This window comes from Bubalus bubalis, chromosome 16 (genome assembly GCF_019923935.1).
Source record: "Bubalus bubalis isolate 160015118507 breed Murrah chromosome 16, NDDB_SH_1, whole genome shotgun sequence".
Classification (NCBI taxonomy): Eukaryota; Metazoa; Chordata; class Mammalia; order Artiodactyla; family Bovidae; genus Bubalus; species Bubalus bubalis.
The window spans coordinates 69,341,917-69,358,969 of record NC_059172.1 but is presented as its reverse complement, the minus strand read 5'-3'; the positions used below and the strand labels follow the sequence as shown (position 1 = coordinate 69,358,969).

Sequence of the window (17,053 nt, the reverse complement as noted above, 5' to 3'; positions counted from 1 at the left end):
CTTCTCTAAATGTTGGATAGAGTTTGCCACACTTTCATTTTCAATTCTTTCGATTGATCTGTTCATATTTTCTGTTTCTTCATGGTTCGGTCTTGGAAGGTTGTATCTTTCTAAGAACTTGTTCATTTTTTTTCTAGATTGTCCATTTTCTTGACCTATAGTTGCCTACAGTAATCTTCTGATCCTTTGCATTTCTGTGGTGTAATTTCTCTGTTTTCTTTTTTAATTTTATTGATTTGAGTCCTCTCTCTTTTTTTCTTGATGGGTCTGGCTAAAGGTTTGTCAATTTTGTTTATCTTCCCAAAGAACCAGCTTTTAGTTTAAATGATTTTTGCTATTGTTTTCTTCATTTCTGTTTCATTTATTTCTGCTCTGATTTTTATAATTTTTTTATTTCTATTAACTTTGGATTTTTTCTTCTTTATCTAGTTGTTCTAGGTATAAGATTAAATTGTTTGAGATTTTTCTTATTTCTCTTGGTAGGATTGAATTGCTGTAAGCTTCCCTCTTAGGACTGCTTTGCTGTATCCCATAGGTTTTGGGTTGTTGTATTGTTGTTGTTGTTTTTCTGTATATTTTTTGGTTTCCTCTGATTTCTTCAGTGATCTCTTGGTTATTTAGTAGCATATTGTTTGGCCTCCATGTGTTTGTGTTTTTGACATTTTTTTTTCTTGTAATTGATTTCTAGTCTCATAGTGTTGTGTTTAGAAAAGATGCTTGATATGATTTCAGTTTTCTTAAATATTCAAGGGGCCTTCTCCTGATGTGGTAACCTCTCCTCTTCTTCAGCCACTCCCCCACACCCACCCCCACCCCACCACCCCAAGATTATGGATTCCATCTTGTTTCCTCTTTTGTTTTACATCTCTTTCTCTCCATCCTATCTGGTCATTTGGGGATCTTTTCTTGTCTTTTAATGTATCCAAGATCCTCTGCTAATGTTCAGCATGTGGTGTGTTCAAATTGTTTCATTTGTAGATGTAATTAGTGATGTGCTTGTGGGAAGAAGTGAACCTCAGGTCCTTCTGTTCCAGCATCTTGACTGGTCTCATCTCCTTATATGTTCTTTATGTTATATCTGAAGTCGTTTTTTCCCCCTATGTGTGTACCTTTCTTGGCTTTAATTTATTTTGAGGCATACCCTGACTACTCTTTTTTTTTTTTTTTTTTTTAAACTTTACAATATTGTATTGGTTTTGCCATATATCAACATGAATCCACCACAGGTATACACGTGTTCCCCATCCTGAACCCTCCTCTCTCCTCCCGCCCTGTACCATCCCTCTGGGTCGTCCCAGTCCACCAGCCCCAAGCATCCAGTATCGCGCATTGAACCTGGACTGGCGACTTGTTTCATATATGATATTAGACATGTTTCAGTGCCATTCTCCCAAATCATCCCACCCTCTCCCTCTCCCACAGAGTCCAAAAGACTGTTCTATACATCAGTGTCTCTTTTGCTGTCTCGTATACAGGGTTATTGTTACCATCCTTCTAAATTCCATATATATGCGTTAGTATACTGTATTGGTGTTTTTCTTTCTAGCTTGCTTCACTCTGTATAATAGGCTCCAGTTTCATCCACCTCATTAGAACTGATTCAAATGTATTCTTTTTAATGGCTGAGTAATACTCCATTGTGTATATGTACCATAGCTTTCTTATCCATTCATCTGCTGATGGACATCTAGGTTGCTTCCATGTCCTGGCTGTTAAAAACAGCGCTGTGATGAACATTGGGGTACATGTATCTCAATTTTGGTTTCCTCAGTGTGTATGCCCAGCAGTGGGATTGCTGGGTCATAAGGCAGTTCTATTTCCAGTTTTTTAAGGAATCTCCACACTGTTCTCCATAGTGGCTGTACTAGTTTGCATTCCCACCAACAGTGAAAGAGGGTTCCCTTTTCTCCACACCCCCTCCAGCATTTATTGCTTGTAGACTTTTGGATTGTAGCCTTTCTGACTGGCGTGAAATGGTACCTCATAGTGGTTTTGATTTGCATTTCTCTGATAATGAGTGATGTTGAGCATCTTTTCATGTGTTTGTTAGCCATCTGTATGTCTTCTTTGGAGAAATGTCTATTTAGTTCTTTGGTCCATTTTTTGATTGGGTCATTTATTTTTCTGGAATTGAGCTGTAGGAGTTGCTTGTATATTTTTGAGATTAGTTGTTTGTCAGTTGCTTCATTTGCTATTATTTTCTCCCATTCTGAAGGCTGTCTTTTCACCTTGCTTATAGTTTCCTTTGTTGTGCAGAAGCTTTTAAGTTTAATTAGGTCCCATTTGTTTATTTTTGCTTTTATTTCCAGTATTCTGAGAGATGGGTCATAGAGGATCCTGCTGTGATGTATGTCAGAGAGTGTTTTTCCTATGTTCTTCTCTAGGAGTTTTATAGTGTCTGATCTTACATTTAGATCTTTAATCCATTTTGAGTTTATTTTTATGTATGGTGTTAGAAAGTGTTCTAGTTTCATTCTTTTACAAGTGGTTGACCAGTTTTCCCAGCACCACTTGTTAAAGAGATTGTCTTTAATCCATTGTATATTCTTGCCTCCTTTGTCAAAGATAAGGTGTCCATAGGTGCGTGGATTTATCTCTGGGCTTTCTATTTTGTTCCATTGATCTATATTTCTGTCTTTGTGCCAGTACCATACTGTCTTGATGACTGTGGCCTTGTAGTAGAGCCTGAAGTCAGGCAGGTTGATTCCTCCAGTTCCATTCTTCTTTCTCAAAATTGCTTTGGCTATTCGAGGTTTTTTGTATTTCCATACAAATTGTGAAATTATTTGTTATAGCTCTGTGAAGAATACCGTTGGTAGCTTGATAGGGATTGCATTGAATCTATAAATTGCTTTGGGTAGTATACTCATTTTCACTATATTGATTCTTCCAATCCATGAACATGGTATATTTCTCCATCTATTAGTGTCCTCTTTGATTTCTTTCACCAGTGTTTTATAGTTTTCTATATATAGGTCTTTAGTTTCTTTAGGTAGATATATTCCTAAGTATTTTTTTCTTTTCGTTGCAATGGTGAATGGAATTGTTTCCTTAATTTCTCTTTCTGTTTTCTCATTATTAGTGTATAGGAATGCAAGGGATGTCTGTGTGTTGATTTTATATCCTGCAACTTTACTATATTCATTGATTAGTTCTAGTAATTTTCTCGTGGAGTCTTTAGGGTTTTCTATGTAGAGGATCATGTCATCTGCAAACAGTGAGAGTTTTACTTCTTCTTTTCCAATTTGGATTCCTTTTATTTCTTTTTCTGCTCTGATTGCTGTGGCCAAAACTTCCAAAACTATGTTGAATAGTAATGGTAAAAGTGGGCACCCTTGTCTTGTTCCTGACTTCAGGGGAAATGCTTTCAATTTTTCACCACTGAGGATAATGTTTGCTGTGGGTTTGTCATATATAGCTTTTATTATGTTGAGGTATGTTCCTTCTGTTCCTGCTTTCTGGAGAGTTTTTATCATAAATGGATGTTGAATTTTGCCAAAGGCTTTCTCTGTATCTATTGAGATAATCATATGGTTTTTATTTTTCAATTTGTTAATGTGGTGTATTACATTGATTGATTTGCGGATATTGAAGAATCCTTGCATCCCTGGGATAAAGCCCACTTGGTCATGGTGTATGATCTTTTTAATGTGTTGTTGGATTCTGATTGCTAGAATTTTGTTAAGGATTTTTGCATCTATGTTCATCAGTGATATTGGCCTGTAGTTTTCTTTTTTTGTGGGATCTTTGTCAGGTTTTGGTATTAGGATGATGGTGGCCTCATAGAATGAGTTTGGAAGTTTACCTTCCTCTGAAATTTTCTGGAAGAGTTTGAGTAGGATAGGTGTTAGCTCTTCTCTAAATATTTGGTAGAATTCAGCTGTGAAGCCGTCTGAAACTGTAATCAGAAATCTTCCAGCACACAAAAGCCCAGGTCCTGACTACTCTTCGTAGAAATCTAACTCGATTTTCATCCTGGTGTGTGAGATTGTCTCCTGATATTACATTTAGAAATAATTCTCTCCTTTTTTCATTTTTATGTAACTCTATAATAGTGATAAATGCTATTTTGATAAAATGTAATATTTGTTATATTTATCTCCTCTTATCCTCATTCTCTTAGATTCCGGTTTTTTTTTTAGGGTAGTTCTATTTTTTATTTCTTTTTATTTGTTTGAAGTATTTATTTTTAAAATTTATTTGACTGTGCTGAGTGTTGCAGCACAGTCTTTGATCTTCATTGTGGCATGCAAACTCTGAATTTCAGCATGCAAACTCTTAGTTATAGTGTGCAGTAGTTTTAGTTGAGGCATGTGAACTCTTAGCTACAGCATGTGGGATCTAGTTCCCTGACAGGGATCAAATTTGGGCCCTCTGCATTGGGAATCTAGAGTATTAGTTAGTGGAGCACCATGGAATTTCCCAGTTGTTTCTTTTTGTTTTTCTTTTCTCATTATTGCAAAACTGTGCCTTACATATATAGGCACCCAAATATATGTTGAATTTTAAATGCACTTATGATTTTTATATGTTCAAAGAATAATGTGCAATTTCATAGTTACTGTGGTAGCAGTAAATATTCTGTTATAACCACATGAAAAGTATAACTGACATTTAATTTTGCAATTGAATTTCAGTAGAAGATGGTGGTTTAAGCTGGCTAAGGAGGTCTTATCAAAGAATGAAAGAACAAGCTGAGAAACAAAATAGAAATTTTGAGGACATTGTAGCTGAAAGATACGGGGTAAGTCTTGGTATTTAGGAGATAAATATTATTTTCAAAGATATATGGAAATTGACTTTAACTTTGTTAGTGTTTTGTGCTAGGATACCTTTTTTAATTGACTCTATATTAAATTTCATTTCTAACTGTCTTAACTGCTGAAGCTGTGTTTTGCATTTCATTTTTAGATAAACCTGTGCAGCATATTTAAATATAAAATTTAATGAATATGAAACTTAAGTAAGGACAGTTTAAGAACATATGTTTTTAATGTAAAAGCAGCATTTTCTTGATGTGAAGAAATTTCAATAGTATAGGAAAGCCTCCATAGAATATCTTTTGATATAAGTAGTATTTTTTTTTGCTTTTAGAAAGTGATATTTATTCATTTTTCTTCCAGTTTTATTGAGATATACTTGACATACAGTACTGCATAAGTTTAAGTTATGCAACATGATCTGACTTACTTAAAACATGGCATGATTACCGTGTATGTGTGTGCATGTGTGTGTATAGAACAATGGAATGATGAAGTAATATATTTTAGAACCAGCTCCCCCATTCACAATGTGTGAATAATCTTTCTGTTTCAGTAGCTGTTGATGTCCTGTTTTTTAAAATTTCAGTAGAAAGAGGTTTAGAAAGGAGTAAACAAAAAGTGAGAGAATTATTATTGGCAGAGACATTACTTTTCCAGCAAAGGTCTGTCCAATCAACGCTATAGTTTTTCCAGTAGTCATGTATGGATGTGAGAGTTGGACTATGAAGAAAGCTGAGCACCGAAGAATTGATGCTTTTGAACTGTGGTGTTGGAGAAGACTCTTGAGAGTCCCTTGGACTGCAAGGAGATCTAATCAGTCCATTCTGAAGGAGATCAGTCCTGGGTGTTCTTTGGAAGGAATGATGCTAAAGCTGAAACTCCAGTACTTTGGCCACCTCATGCAAAGAGTTGACTCATTGGAAAAGACTCTGATGCTGGGAGGGATTGGGGGCAGAAGGAGAAGGGGACAACAGAGGATGAGATAGCTGGATGGCATCACCGACTTGATAGATGTGAGTTTGAGTGAACTCCAGGAGTTGGTGATGGACAGGGAGGCCTGGCGTGCTGCGATTCATGGGGTTGTAATGAGTTGGACATGACTGAGCGACTGAACTGAACTGAAGAGAATATATGTTAATATTTTGAGATATATATATATATATATATATATATAATTCTTTCCTCATTATTATATAATTTTAAAATAAACTGTGTTACAAAAGTAGGCTTATGGACTGGGCTTCCCTGGAGGTTCAGTGGTAAAGAATCTGCCTGCCAATGCAGAAGACCTAAGACACGCAAGTTTGATCCATGGGTTGGGCAAATCCCTTGGAGCAGGAGATCGCAACCCACTCTATTATTCTTGCCTGGAAAACTTCCATGAACAGAGGAACCTGGAGAGCTTCAGTTCTGGGATCACAAAGAGTCTGACAACAGACATAGCATAAACTTAGAGTCTACATTGTTTGTTTCACTTTCACAAGCAGACATAGTTGGATGCCAGTAAATACATACATTTTAATGATCTCTTAATATTTATACATATATTTATACGGTGGAGGTGATGGAATGCCAGCCTAGCTATGTAAAATCCTAAAAGTTGATGCTTTTAGGATTAAAAGATGCTTTTAGATTAAAGTGCTGCACTTAATATGTCAGCAAATTTTGTTCTTCCACAGTGGAGAAGATCAGTTTTCATTCCAATCCAAAGAAGGGCAATGCCAAATGTTCAAACTACTGTACAATTGTGCTCATTTTACATGCTAGCAAGGAATACTCAAAATCCTTCAAGCTAGGGTTCAACAGTACATAAACCAAGAACTTTTGAATATATCAGCTGTACTTAGAAAAGGCAGAAGAACCAGATTACCAAATTGCCAACATTCGTTGGATCATAGGAAAAGCAAGAGAGTTTCAGAAAAACATCTACTTCTGCTTCACTTACTGCACTAAAGCCTTTGACTGTGTGGATCAAAACAAACTATGGAAAATTCTTAAAGAAATGGAAGTACCAGACCACCTTACCTGCCTCCTGAGAAACTAGTATGCAGGTCAAGAAGCAACAGTTAGAACCAGACTTGGAAAAACAGACTGGTTCCAAATTGGGAAAGGAGTACATCAAGTCTATATATTGTTACCCTGGTTTTTTAACTTAAATGCAGAGCACATCATGTGAAATACCTGACTAGATGAGTCACAAGCTGGAATCAAGATTGCTGGGAGAAGTATCAACAACCTCAGACATGCAGATGATACCACCCTGATGGCAGAGAGCAAAGAGGCAAGAGAAACTTGATGAAGATGAAAGAGCAGAGTGAAAAATCTGGCTTAAACTCAGCATTCAAAAAACTAAGATCATGGCATCAGTTCATGGCAAATAGATGGGGAAAAAATGAAACCAGTAACAGACTTTATTTTCTTGGGCTCCTAAATCTCTGTGGAAGGTGACTGATGCTTGTTCTTTGGAAGAAAAGTTATGACAAACCTAGACCGTGTATTAAAAAGCAGAGACATTACTTTGCTGACAAAGATCCATATAATCAGATCTGTGGTTTTTCCAGTAGTCAGGTATGGATGTGACAATTGGACCATAAAAAAGGCTGAGTGCTGAAGAATTGGTACTTTTGAACCATGGTGCTAGAGAATACACTAAAGAGTCTTTTGGACTGCAGAGAGTCAAAACAGTCCATCCTAAGGGAAGTCATCCTTGAATATTCTTTGGAAGGACTGGTGCTGAAGCTGAAGCTTCAGTATCTTAACTACCTGATGCAAAGTTCTGACTCTTTGAAAAAGACCCTGATGCTGGGAAAGGCAGGAGGAGAAAGGGACGACAGACGATAACATGGTTAGATGACATCACCTATTCAATGGATATGAGTTTGGGCAAACTCTGGGAGATGGTGAAGGACAGGGAAGTCTGGTGTTCTGCAGTCCATGGGTTGCAAAGAGTTGGCCATGACTTAGTGACTCAACAACAACCCATTATTTATTTATGTTAGTGGAGAGATATTTATATGTTTTTATTTTTTCCCTGTTAAACTGCACTGTGATGACCATCTTTTCCAATGAATGTTGTGTACTTACCTGGTTATTTTCTTAAAAGAATTACTATAAGTGGAATTGCCAATTAAAGGATATGGATACTTACAGTGAGATTTACATTGCAAAATTTCTCTGTAGAAGGATTGAAGGAATTACACTCAATAAAATTACTTTTTTTCCTATGATTTTCAATAGTAGTATTATGTTTTCTAGTCTATGCTACTGTGATTGGTAAGCAGATTTTTTTTTTGCCTTTATTTTTATCATTTGTTCACTAATCAAGTGGATTCTTTTTTTTCATGTATTTTTTGCCATTTGATTTGATTATTTGTAGTATTTACTCATTTGGGGATATTGACTTAAGACCTTTTAATAAATCTTCCTGTTAGTTTCATGTTTTCTTTTTACTTATATTTGCTATGGTGCTGCTGCTGCTAAGTCGCTTCAGTCATGTCCGACTCTGTGCGACCCCATAGACAGCAGCCTATGAGGCTCCCCCATCCCTGGGATTCTCCAGGCAAGAACACTGGAGTGGGTTGCCATTTCCTTCTCCAATGCATGAAAGTGAAAGGTGAAAGTGAAGACGCTCAGTCGTGTCTGACTCTTAGCGACCCCATGGACTGCAGTCACATCCATACATGACTATTGGAAAAACAGGACTACTGGAAAAACCATACCCTTGACTAAATGGACCTTTGTTGACAAAATTTTATCTCTGCTTTCTAATATGCTGTCTAGGTTGGTCATAACTTTCCTTCCAAGGAGAAAGCGTCTTTTAATTTCATGGCTGCAGTCACCATCTGCAGTGATTTTGGACAGTATGAAAAGGCAAAAAGATTTGACACTGAAAGATGAACTCCCCACATCAGTAGATGCCCAATATGCTACTGGGGAAGAGTGGAGAAAGAGCTCCAGAAGGAATAAAGAGGCTGAACCAAAGCAGAAACAATACCTAGCTGTCAGTGTGTCTTGTGGTGAAAGTAAAAGCTGATGCTTTAAATAACAATATTGCATTGGAATGTTAGGTCCATGAATCAAGGTAAATTGGAAGTGGTCAAACAGGAGATCGCAAGAGTGAACATCAACATTTTAGGAATCAGTGAACTAAAATGGTCTGGAATGGGTGAATTTAATTCAGATGACCTTTATATCTACTACTGAGGACAAATCTCTTAGAAGAAAGGGAGTAGCCCTCATAGTCAATAAAAGAGTCCAAAATGTAGTACTTGGTTGCAGTCTCAAAAACAACAGAATGATCTCTGTTCATTTCCAAGGCAAACCATTCAGTGTCACAGTAATCCTAGTCTATGCCCTCAACCACTAGTGCTGAAGAAGCTGAAGTTGAGTGGTTCTATGAAGACCTACAAGACCTTCTAGAACTAACACCCAAAAAAGATGTCCTTTTCATCATAGGGGACTGGAATGCAAATGAAGGAAGTCAAGAGATACCTGGCGTAACAGGCAGGTTTGTCCTTGTAGTACAAAATGAAGCAAGCAAAGGCTAACAGTTTTGCCAAGAGAATGCGCTGGTCATAGCAAACACCCTCTTCCAACAACACAAGAGATGGTGGACATCTGGTGGACATCACTAGATGGTCAGTACCAAAATCAGAGTGATTATATTCTTGGAATGGAAGATGGAATCAGCAAAAACTGACTGGTTCAGATCATGAACTCCTTGTTGCAAAATTCAGACTTAAATTGAGGAAAGTAGGGAAATCCATTAGGCCATGGGTGTATGACCTAAATCAAATCCCTTATGAGTATACAGTGGAAGTGACAAATAGACTCAACAGATTAGATCTGATAGAGTGCCTGAAGAACTATGGACAGAGATTTGTAACATAGTACAGGTGGCAGTGATCAAAACCATCCTCAAGAAAAAGAAATGGAAAAAGGCAAAATGATTGTCTGATGAGGCCTTACAAATAGCTGAGAAAAGAAGAGAAGTGAAAGGCAAAGGAGAAAAGGAAAGGTATACCTAATCTGAATTCAGAGTCCCAAAGAATAGCAAGGAGAGATGAGGAAATCTTCCTAAGTGAACAATGCAAAGAAATACAGGAAAACAGTAGAAGGGGAAAGACTAGAGATCTCTTCAAGAAAATTAGAGATACCATGTTTTTCCAGTAGTCATGTATGGATGTGAGAGTTGGACTATAAAGAAAGCTGAACACTGAAGAATTGATGCTTTTGAACTGTGGTGTTGGAGAAGACTCTTGAGAGTCCCTTGGACTGCAAGGAGATCCAACCAGTCCATCCTAATGGAGATCAGTCCTGGGTGTTCATTGGAGGGACTGATGTTGAAGCTGAAACTCCAATACTTTGGCCACCTGATGCAGAGAGCTGACTCATTTGAAAACACCCTGATGCTGGGAAAGACTGAGGGCAGGAGGAGAAGGACATGACAGAGGATGAGATGGCTGGATGGCATCACCGACACCATGGACATGGGTTTGGGTGGACTCCAGGAGTTGGTGATGGACAGGGAGGCCTGGCATGCTGCAGTTCCTGGGGTCTCAAAGAGTCGGACATGACTGAGTGACTGAACTGAACTGAACTGAACTGAAGGGAACATTTCATAAAGAGATGGGCACAATAAAGGACAGAAATGGTGCGGACCTAACAGAAGCAGAAGATATTAAGAAGAGGTGGCAAGAATACACAGAAGTATACAAAAAAGATCTTAATGATCCAGATAACCACAATGGTGTGGTCACTCTCCTAAAAGCCAGACATCTTGGAGTGCAAAGTCAAGTGGGTCTTCGGAAGGATTGCTACGAACAAAGATAGTGGAGGTGATGGAATTCCGGCTGAGCTATTTCAAATCCTAAAAGATGATGTTCTGAAAGTGCTGCAGTCAATATGCCAGCAAATATGGAAACCTCAATAGTAGCCACAGGACTGGAAATGGTCAGTTTTCATTCCAGTATCAAAGAAGGGCAATGCCAAAGAATGTTAAAACTATTAGACAATTGCACTTGTTTCACATGCTAGCAAAGTAATGCTCAAAATTCTCCAAGTGAGGCTTCAACAGTATATGAGCCAAGAACTCCCATATATTCAAGCTGGATTTAGAAAAGGCAGAGGAACCAGAGATCAAATTTCTAACATCCGTTGGATCCTAGGAAAGCAAGAGAATCCCAGAAAAACATCTATTTTATTGATTATGCTAAAGCCTTTCCATAAGAAACTGTGTAAAGTTGTTCAAGATGTGGGAATACCAGACCACCTTAACTGTCTCCTGGGATACCCGTATGCAGGTCAAGAAGCAACAGTTAGAACTGGACATGGAACAGTAGACTGATTCAAAATTGGGAAAGGAGTACATTATGTCTATATCTTGTCACCCTGCTTATTTAACGTAATATGCAGAGTACATCATGAGAAATTCCAAGTTGGATAAAGCATAAGCTGGAATCAAGACTGCTGGGGGAAATATCAATAACCTCAAGATATTCAGATATCATATCACGTATCACATCACCCTTATGGCTGAAAGGAAAGAGGAACTAAAGAGACTCTTGATGAAGATGAAAGAGGAGAGTGAAAATGCTGGCGTAAAATTCAAATGTTCCAAAAACTAAGATCATGGCAAGTCCCATCACTTCATGGCAAATAGATGGGGAAATAGTGGAAACAGTGAGGACAGACTTTATTTCCTGGTCTCCGAAGTCACTGCAGATGGAGACTCCAGCCATGAAATTAAAAGACGCTTGCTCCTTGGAAGAAAAGCAATGACAAACCTAGACAGTGTGTTAAAAAGTGGAGACTTTGCTTTGCCTACAAAGGTCTGGATAGTCAAAACTGGTTTTTTCAGTAGTCACGTATGGATGTGAGAATTGCACCGTGAAGAAGGCTGATCACTGAAGAATGATGCTTTTGAACTGTGGTGTTGGAGAAGACTCTTGATAGTCCCTTGGACTGCGAGGAGATGAAGCCAGTCAATCCTAAAGGAAATCAACCCGGAATATTCATTGGAAGGGCTGATGCTGAAGCTGAAGCTGTAATACTTCGGCCACCTGATGCGAAGGACAGACTCATTAGAAAAAACCTTGATGGTGGGAAAGATTGAAGGCAGCAGGAGAAGGGCACGATAGAGGATGAGCTAGTTGGATGGCATTACCGACTCAGTGGACATGAGTTTGAGCAAGGTCCAGGGGATGGTGAAGTACAGGGATGCCTGGCATGCTGCAGTTCTGGGGTCACAAAGAATCAGACATGACTGAGCGACTGAATAACAATATTGAATTATCTCATCCTAAAATACTGGTTATTCATCAGTTCAAATTTTCATTTATTCTTTTCAGTGCATTTCTCCATTTGTTGTTACATATATATTCTTATCCTCAGTATATTTTTTATTTTTTTCAAGAATATGTTGAATCTTTCCTCCTTTATGTTTTCTGACTTGACTGGTATTAGTCTGCCCGTTTTTTTTAAACTCTTGTCATTACATCTATAGCTCTTTTAAACTGGCTTATCTGGGAAAATAGTTACATGGAAATGTTTATTACTTTTTCTTGCTCAGTATTACAATATTTAGACTTTCTTGTATTCTTGAAATAGAATTTCAGGACTTTGATATAGACACCTTTCTTCTGTGTTTAAGTGCATTTAAGATGAAGATTGTCATGTTTAAGAAGTATCTTTGCATTCACAGTTTATTGAAAGGTGCTTTTTTGTTAATTTGCTTTTAAATTAGAAGTGGGTATCTAATTTTTATGAAATAACTTTTGATATCCTTTGAGATAAAAATTTTTTTTTTCTTTTGTTAATGAGATGAATTGTTTGAACATATTTTCTATCTTAGGGCCATTCTTAGATTCTTTAACTCCTATTTGATCATGGCATTTACTTTAATATACTACTGAATTAAATTTGTTAATATTTTATTTTGCATTTATATCTTTATATATATTATCTTTATTTTTCTTTTTATCTTTTAAGGGTTATTATAAGTTTATTTTTGAAACTTTGAAGTTTTATATAATTTCTTAATTCTCTGGAACAGTTAAGAATCAAAGAGTTAGGCATTTTGACATAATGGTTAAAAACATTCGCTGTGTAGTTAAATAGTCTTGAATTTCAATATCAGGTTTGTTACTCTTGCTGTGTGATTTTAAGCTTCATTTTTATTTTTTATTTTAAAGACACAATTATTAGTATCATTCTCATAGAATTGTTGTGAGCACTAATAATAATTTGAATGCTTTTCATCTGCCACGTACAGTTGTATTACTTTATGTATTATTAAATTTATTTAATAGCCACAATTATACTATTATATTTATTTAGTAAATGAGGAAACTGAGGCAGAGTTTAAATAACCAAGATTATGAAATTCATGAATAAATTTGAACCTAGACATTCTACATAGACCCCATTTAAATGATTCAGAAGTGTAGTACAATAAGCATTGGATAAATTGTGTCAGCTACTGTTTTTGTTGTTTTTGTTTTTACCATATTTTATTGACTTTTAGAAGCCACTAATTATAAAGACATCGTTAATTTATGTATCACCAAGAAAGAAAAAAGTTGCCTATGAGGCAATGCTTAAATTGCGAAAATATCCCCCTTCACTGCCATCATTTTCATTCTGTTCACGTTGTCATTAAATTTAAGAAACATGTTAAGACTAGATTTTTAAAATAATTTGATAGAATATAATGGATTATCTCTGCCTCATCTAAGATAATGACTTTCCATCTCAACTCTCAGATTTTATGGAATATTTTAAAATTTTAATTACAGTTTACTATAAGTTTAAAAAATATGCATGTTATCCTTGACAGTTGTATTCTTCACAACTATAAGAACAATTATTTAGACTTAACCATTACATTTGCCATTTAGTTTATGGACCGAATTCCTTTTTTCAAAGATACCTGCCCTAATTCATTTACGGTTTGGCTTAATGATACTGAGTAATTTCTCCCCTAGAATTAGTAAGTAATGTACTTTCTGATATGTTGCATTTCGGAAAATGCCTTTCTTCTGTACATGTCAAGGAAAGATAATTTGACTGAATTGAATTCTTTATTTAGAATTATTACCTTAGAATTATTTTTCAAAAATTTCATCTTCACTTCATTATCTTCTAGCACTTAGTGAAAAGTTAAGTCTTAACTTCCTTTCCTTTGTTGGTAGAATGTTGTTTACCTAACTCCCATTTGTTTACTTGTTCACATTCACTCCTTCGTCTGATCTGATCTTTGTGAAAAATTTATTTTCTGCACGAATTTTGAGACTCAGGAATTAGGATTTTTTAATGTATGAGTTTCTGTATGCTTCACTTTCTTCCTTCCCCCTGTTGGATGAGACCTTTGGATCTAGAAAATTAGCTGGGGAAATTTTTTTGTTAATGCTTCTACTGTCTTTGGTTTTTCCTTCTGTAAGTATATGCATTTCTGTAGAATTAATTGTCCATATGTCTTTCGCTATAACTTATATTTGTTTACCATCTTTTCCCAAGTCCAGCAAATTCTTAGGCTAGTGTTGAGTTCGCAGATTTGGATTCAATACTTTCTGTTGTTCTACTCACTACCTGCCTATCTTAGAACATAGTGTTCTTTGTCTTTCTTGCTCTTGAACTGCTCTTCTTTTCATAAGAGTGTGTTTTAGCAATACAGTTACATCTTGAATCTCACTGATAGTAGGAAATACATTTAAAAATATTATGTCTTTATTGATTTCTGAATTCTGTTTTGTTTTAATGCTGGGTATTTGGTCTAAATGGCTTCTTTTGAGCTCCCAGAATTTTTTTATTATTTGATAATTTTTATTGGATTATTCATATTTTTAAAAATACTCATTTTATAGCGATGTGTTTCTTTGCTCCAGCTACCACAACACAGTTCCACAGACTGGGTGACTTAAACAACAGCAATTTATTTTCCTACAGTTAAGGAGAATCGAAGTTCAAGATCAAGATGTTAGAGGGTTTGGTTTCTTCTGAGGCCTTTCTTTTTAGTTCATAAGTATCTGCCTTCTAGCTCTGTCCTCGCATGGTGTTTTCTCTGTGTGTGCTTATATCTCTGTGTGTCCATATTCTTCTGATTACAAGGATAGCAGTCATACTGGATTAAGGTGTAACCCAGTGACCTCATTTTTAACTTAATCAGCTCTTTAGAGATCGTTTTTACAAATGTCACATTCTGAGGTTCTGTGGGTTAAGGGTTTGACATATGACTTTGGAGGGGGTACATATTTCAGCCTATGTCATTTAGGATGATTGTATAGGTCTTTCATTCCCCTTTTTTAGGTTTTTCTTTCATTGTACTACATGACAATATATCATGACACAGTGGCATGTGGAGTACAAGTCATTGAGCCATTTTTAATTTTAAATATCTTGTTGAACTTTTCCTCCTTTCTAGTCAATGGAAGTATTTCAGTTGAAATTAAAAGAAGCTGAAAAAGCTGCATTTACAAAAGAAGATGGTAGACGAGAACGGTGGAAGAAACCAACATACTCAGATAGAGCACACAGTAGTCAAGAAAGTGGAAAATCAGACTTGGTAAAGTATAGTAAAAGTTCAAGAGGTAGATATAATACAACAGATATTGCAAACAGTATCACTAAAGATAAGTTTAGTGGTGATGTAAAAGATGGTAGATCTGTGTTTTCAGAAACATATAGAAGAGAACCCAGTCCAAGGAAAAATCAAGAATTTTCTTCTCATGTAAATTTAAGAGCTAAATTCTTAAGACCCTCTGATGATGAAGAAGTGTCATTTCATAGCAAGCACAGAAATTTTGAACCATCTAGTTCATCTTCAGCAGTAGTCCCTCAAGATTCTGTGCATTGTGGTTTTCAAAAATCCACAGAGAACAGTGAAGAAAGTTTATCATGCTGGAGTCGATTTGGGAGGGGAGACAGGAAACATTCAAATCAAAAGCCATTAGAAACCAGTCATAGTGTTGACCATGGATACGTTTCAGAAGACGTGAGAGAAAAGTCACAGGAGGAAGGCTTGAGAGATGACTATGTGACAAAAGAACATCTACAGGACACAAAATCTTCGCTTGCCAGGTATTCTGTCGTTTGTTTTCTAAACCGATAAATGAATACTAAGGTCCAGAGGACTCAAGATACTGAACTGCACTTTTAGAGCATCAGTTACTGATTAGATATGTTATGATTTTGTTTCTTAAATTTGATGTAAGAGATAAGATATGCACCTTTAACTATTCAGTAGTTTCATTTTATATATTGTATTTCATTTCAGTTTATTTAACAAAAAGCTGAAAGATGAATTCAGTAGTGAATATTTCCTCAAAATTTGTTGCTTTTTTGCAGTCTATAAAGCTAAATGACTTTAATAGTTCTTATAAATGGATATGCTATATAAAAGATTTTGGTAGATTTTGTTCAGTTCACTTCAGTCGCTCAGTCGTGTCCAACTATTTGCGACCCCATGAACTGTAGCCTACCAGGGTCCTCCGTCCATGGGATTTTCCAAGCAAGAGTACTGAGATCCTTAGGGGAGAAAATTTGAGAATAAGTAGTAAGAAAAGAATTAAAGGGATGGGATCTATGAACACTGTCATCAGGCAAAGAATAATTGCAATACACTCAAGGTTTCTGAAATGTGATTGGATTGGAGCTTTTTAAATTACATTTTCCTCAAAAGTTTGAGCCAGAATTTGTTGTGGGTGTGTCTGTGTATGGATGTGTGTTGTAAAAAGAGTACATTTAAGTGGGAAAATAGGATTTGCTTTTCAGAAAATAATTTTGAAGAGGGCTTTTGAAATATAGCAGTAACCCTGAGAAATGAGAAATGCTTGTACTTTTTTCTTTTTATAGGATAGTTGCAGATGCCATGGTGATGTTTTCTTCAGAGCATATGCTTGCCATTCTAAATGCTTAGAGTCTTCCATTATAAATGGAAGAGTCTGTCCGTGCTGTTTATTGCAGAGCACTGTCTTTACTGTGTTATTAACGATAATGTATTCTTCGGTCATTGATGCCCAACAACTTTCATTGTAATGTCTTTATTTGACACCTATTACTGTTCTGTTGTGTGTTGAATTATCTGTTAATATTGAAAATGCCAGAGATACTCAGAATTCTTGTGTATTGTCATATTTATCCTGATCTACATTTCAATACTAATAAACAATTCTGTTAGAAATTATACCCCTTCCACAACCCCATCAAAACAACAAAAAAAGGAATGTTTGGAGTACAAATTTTAGGACCATGAACGTTGCCTCTTTTAAAGGTCTCTGAGATTTCAGTTATCT

The 17,053-nt window shown here is 36.2% G+C and overlaps 1 protein-coding gene across 3 annotated transcripts in view; it reads left to right on the top strand.

Moving 5' to 3' along the window:
- The window catches only part of CWF19L2 (CWF19 like cell cycle control factor 2), a 141,538-nt gene that overhangs the window by 46,821 nt on the left and 77,664 nt on the right, over positions 1 to 17,053 (top strand). For 2 of the 3 annotated variants that reach the window (XM_025266958.3, XM_025266960.3), the window contains 2 exons: positions 4,638 to 4,744; positions 15,184 to 15,839. In XM_025266958.3, coding sequence (XP_025122743.3) covers positions 4,638 to 4,744; positions 15,184 to 15,839 — 763 coding nt within the window. The remainder of the gene's footprint in view (positions 1 to 4,637; positions 4,745 to 15,183; positions 15,840 to 17,053) is intronic. The other variant, XM_025266959.3, reaches the window with a different exon arrangement.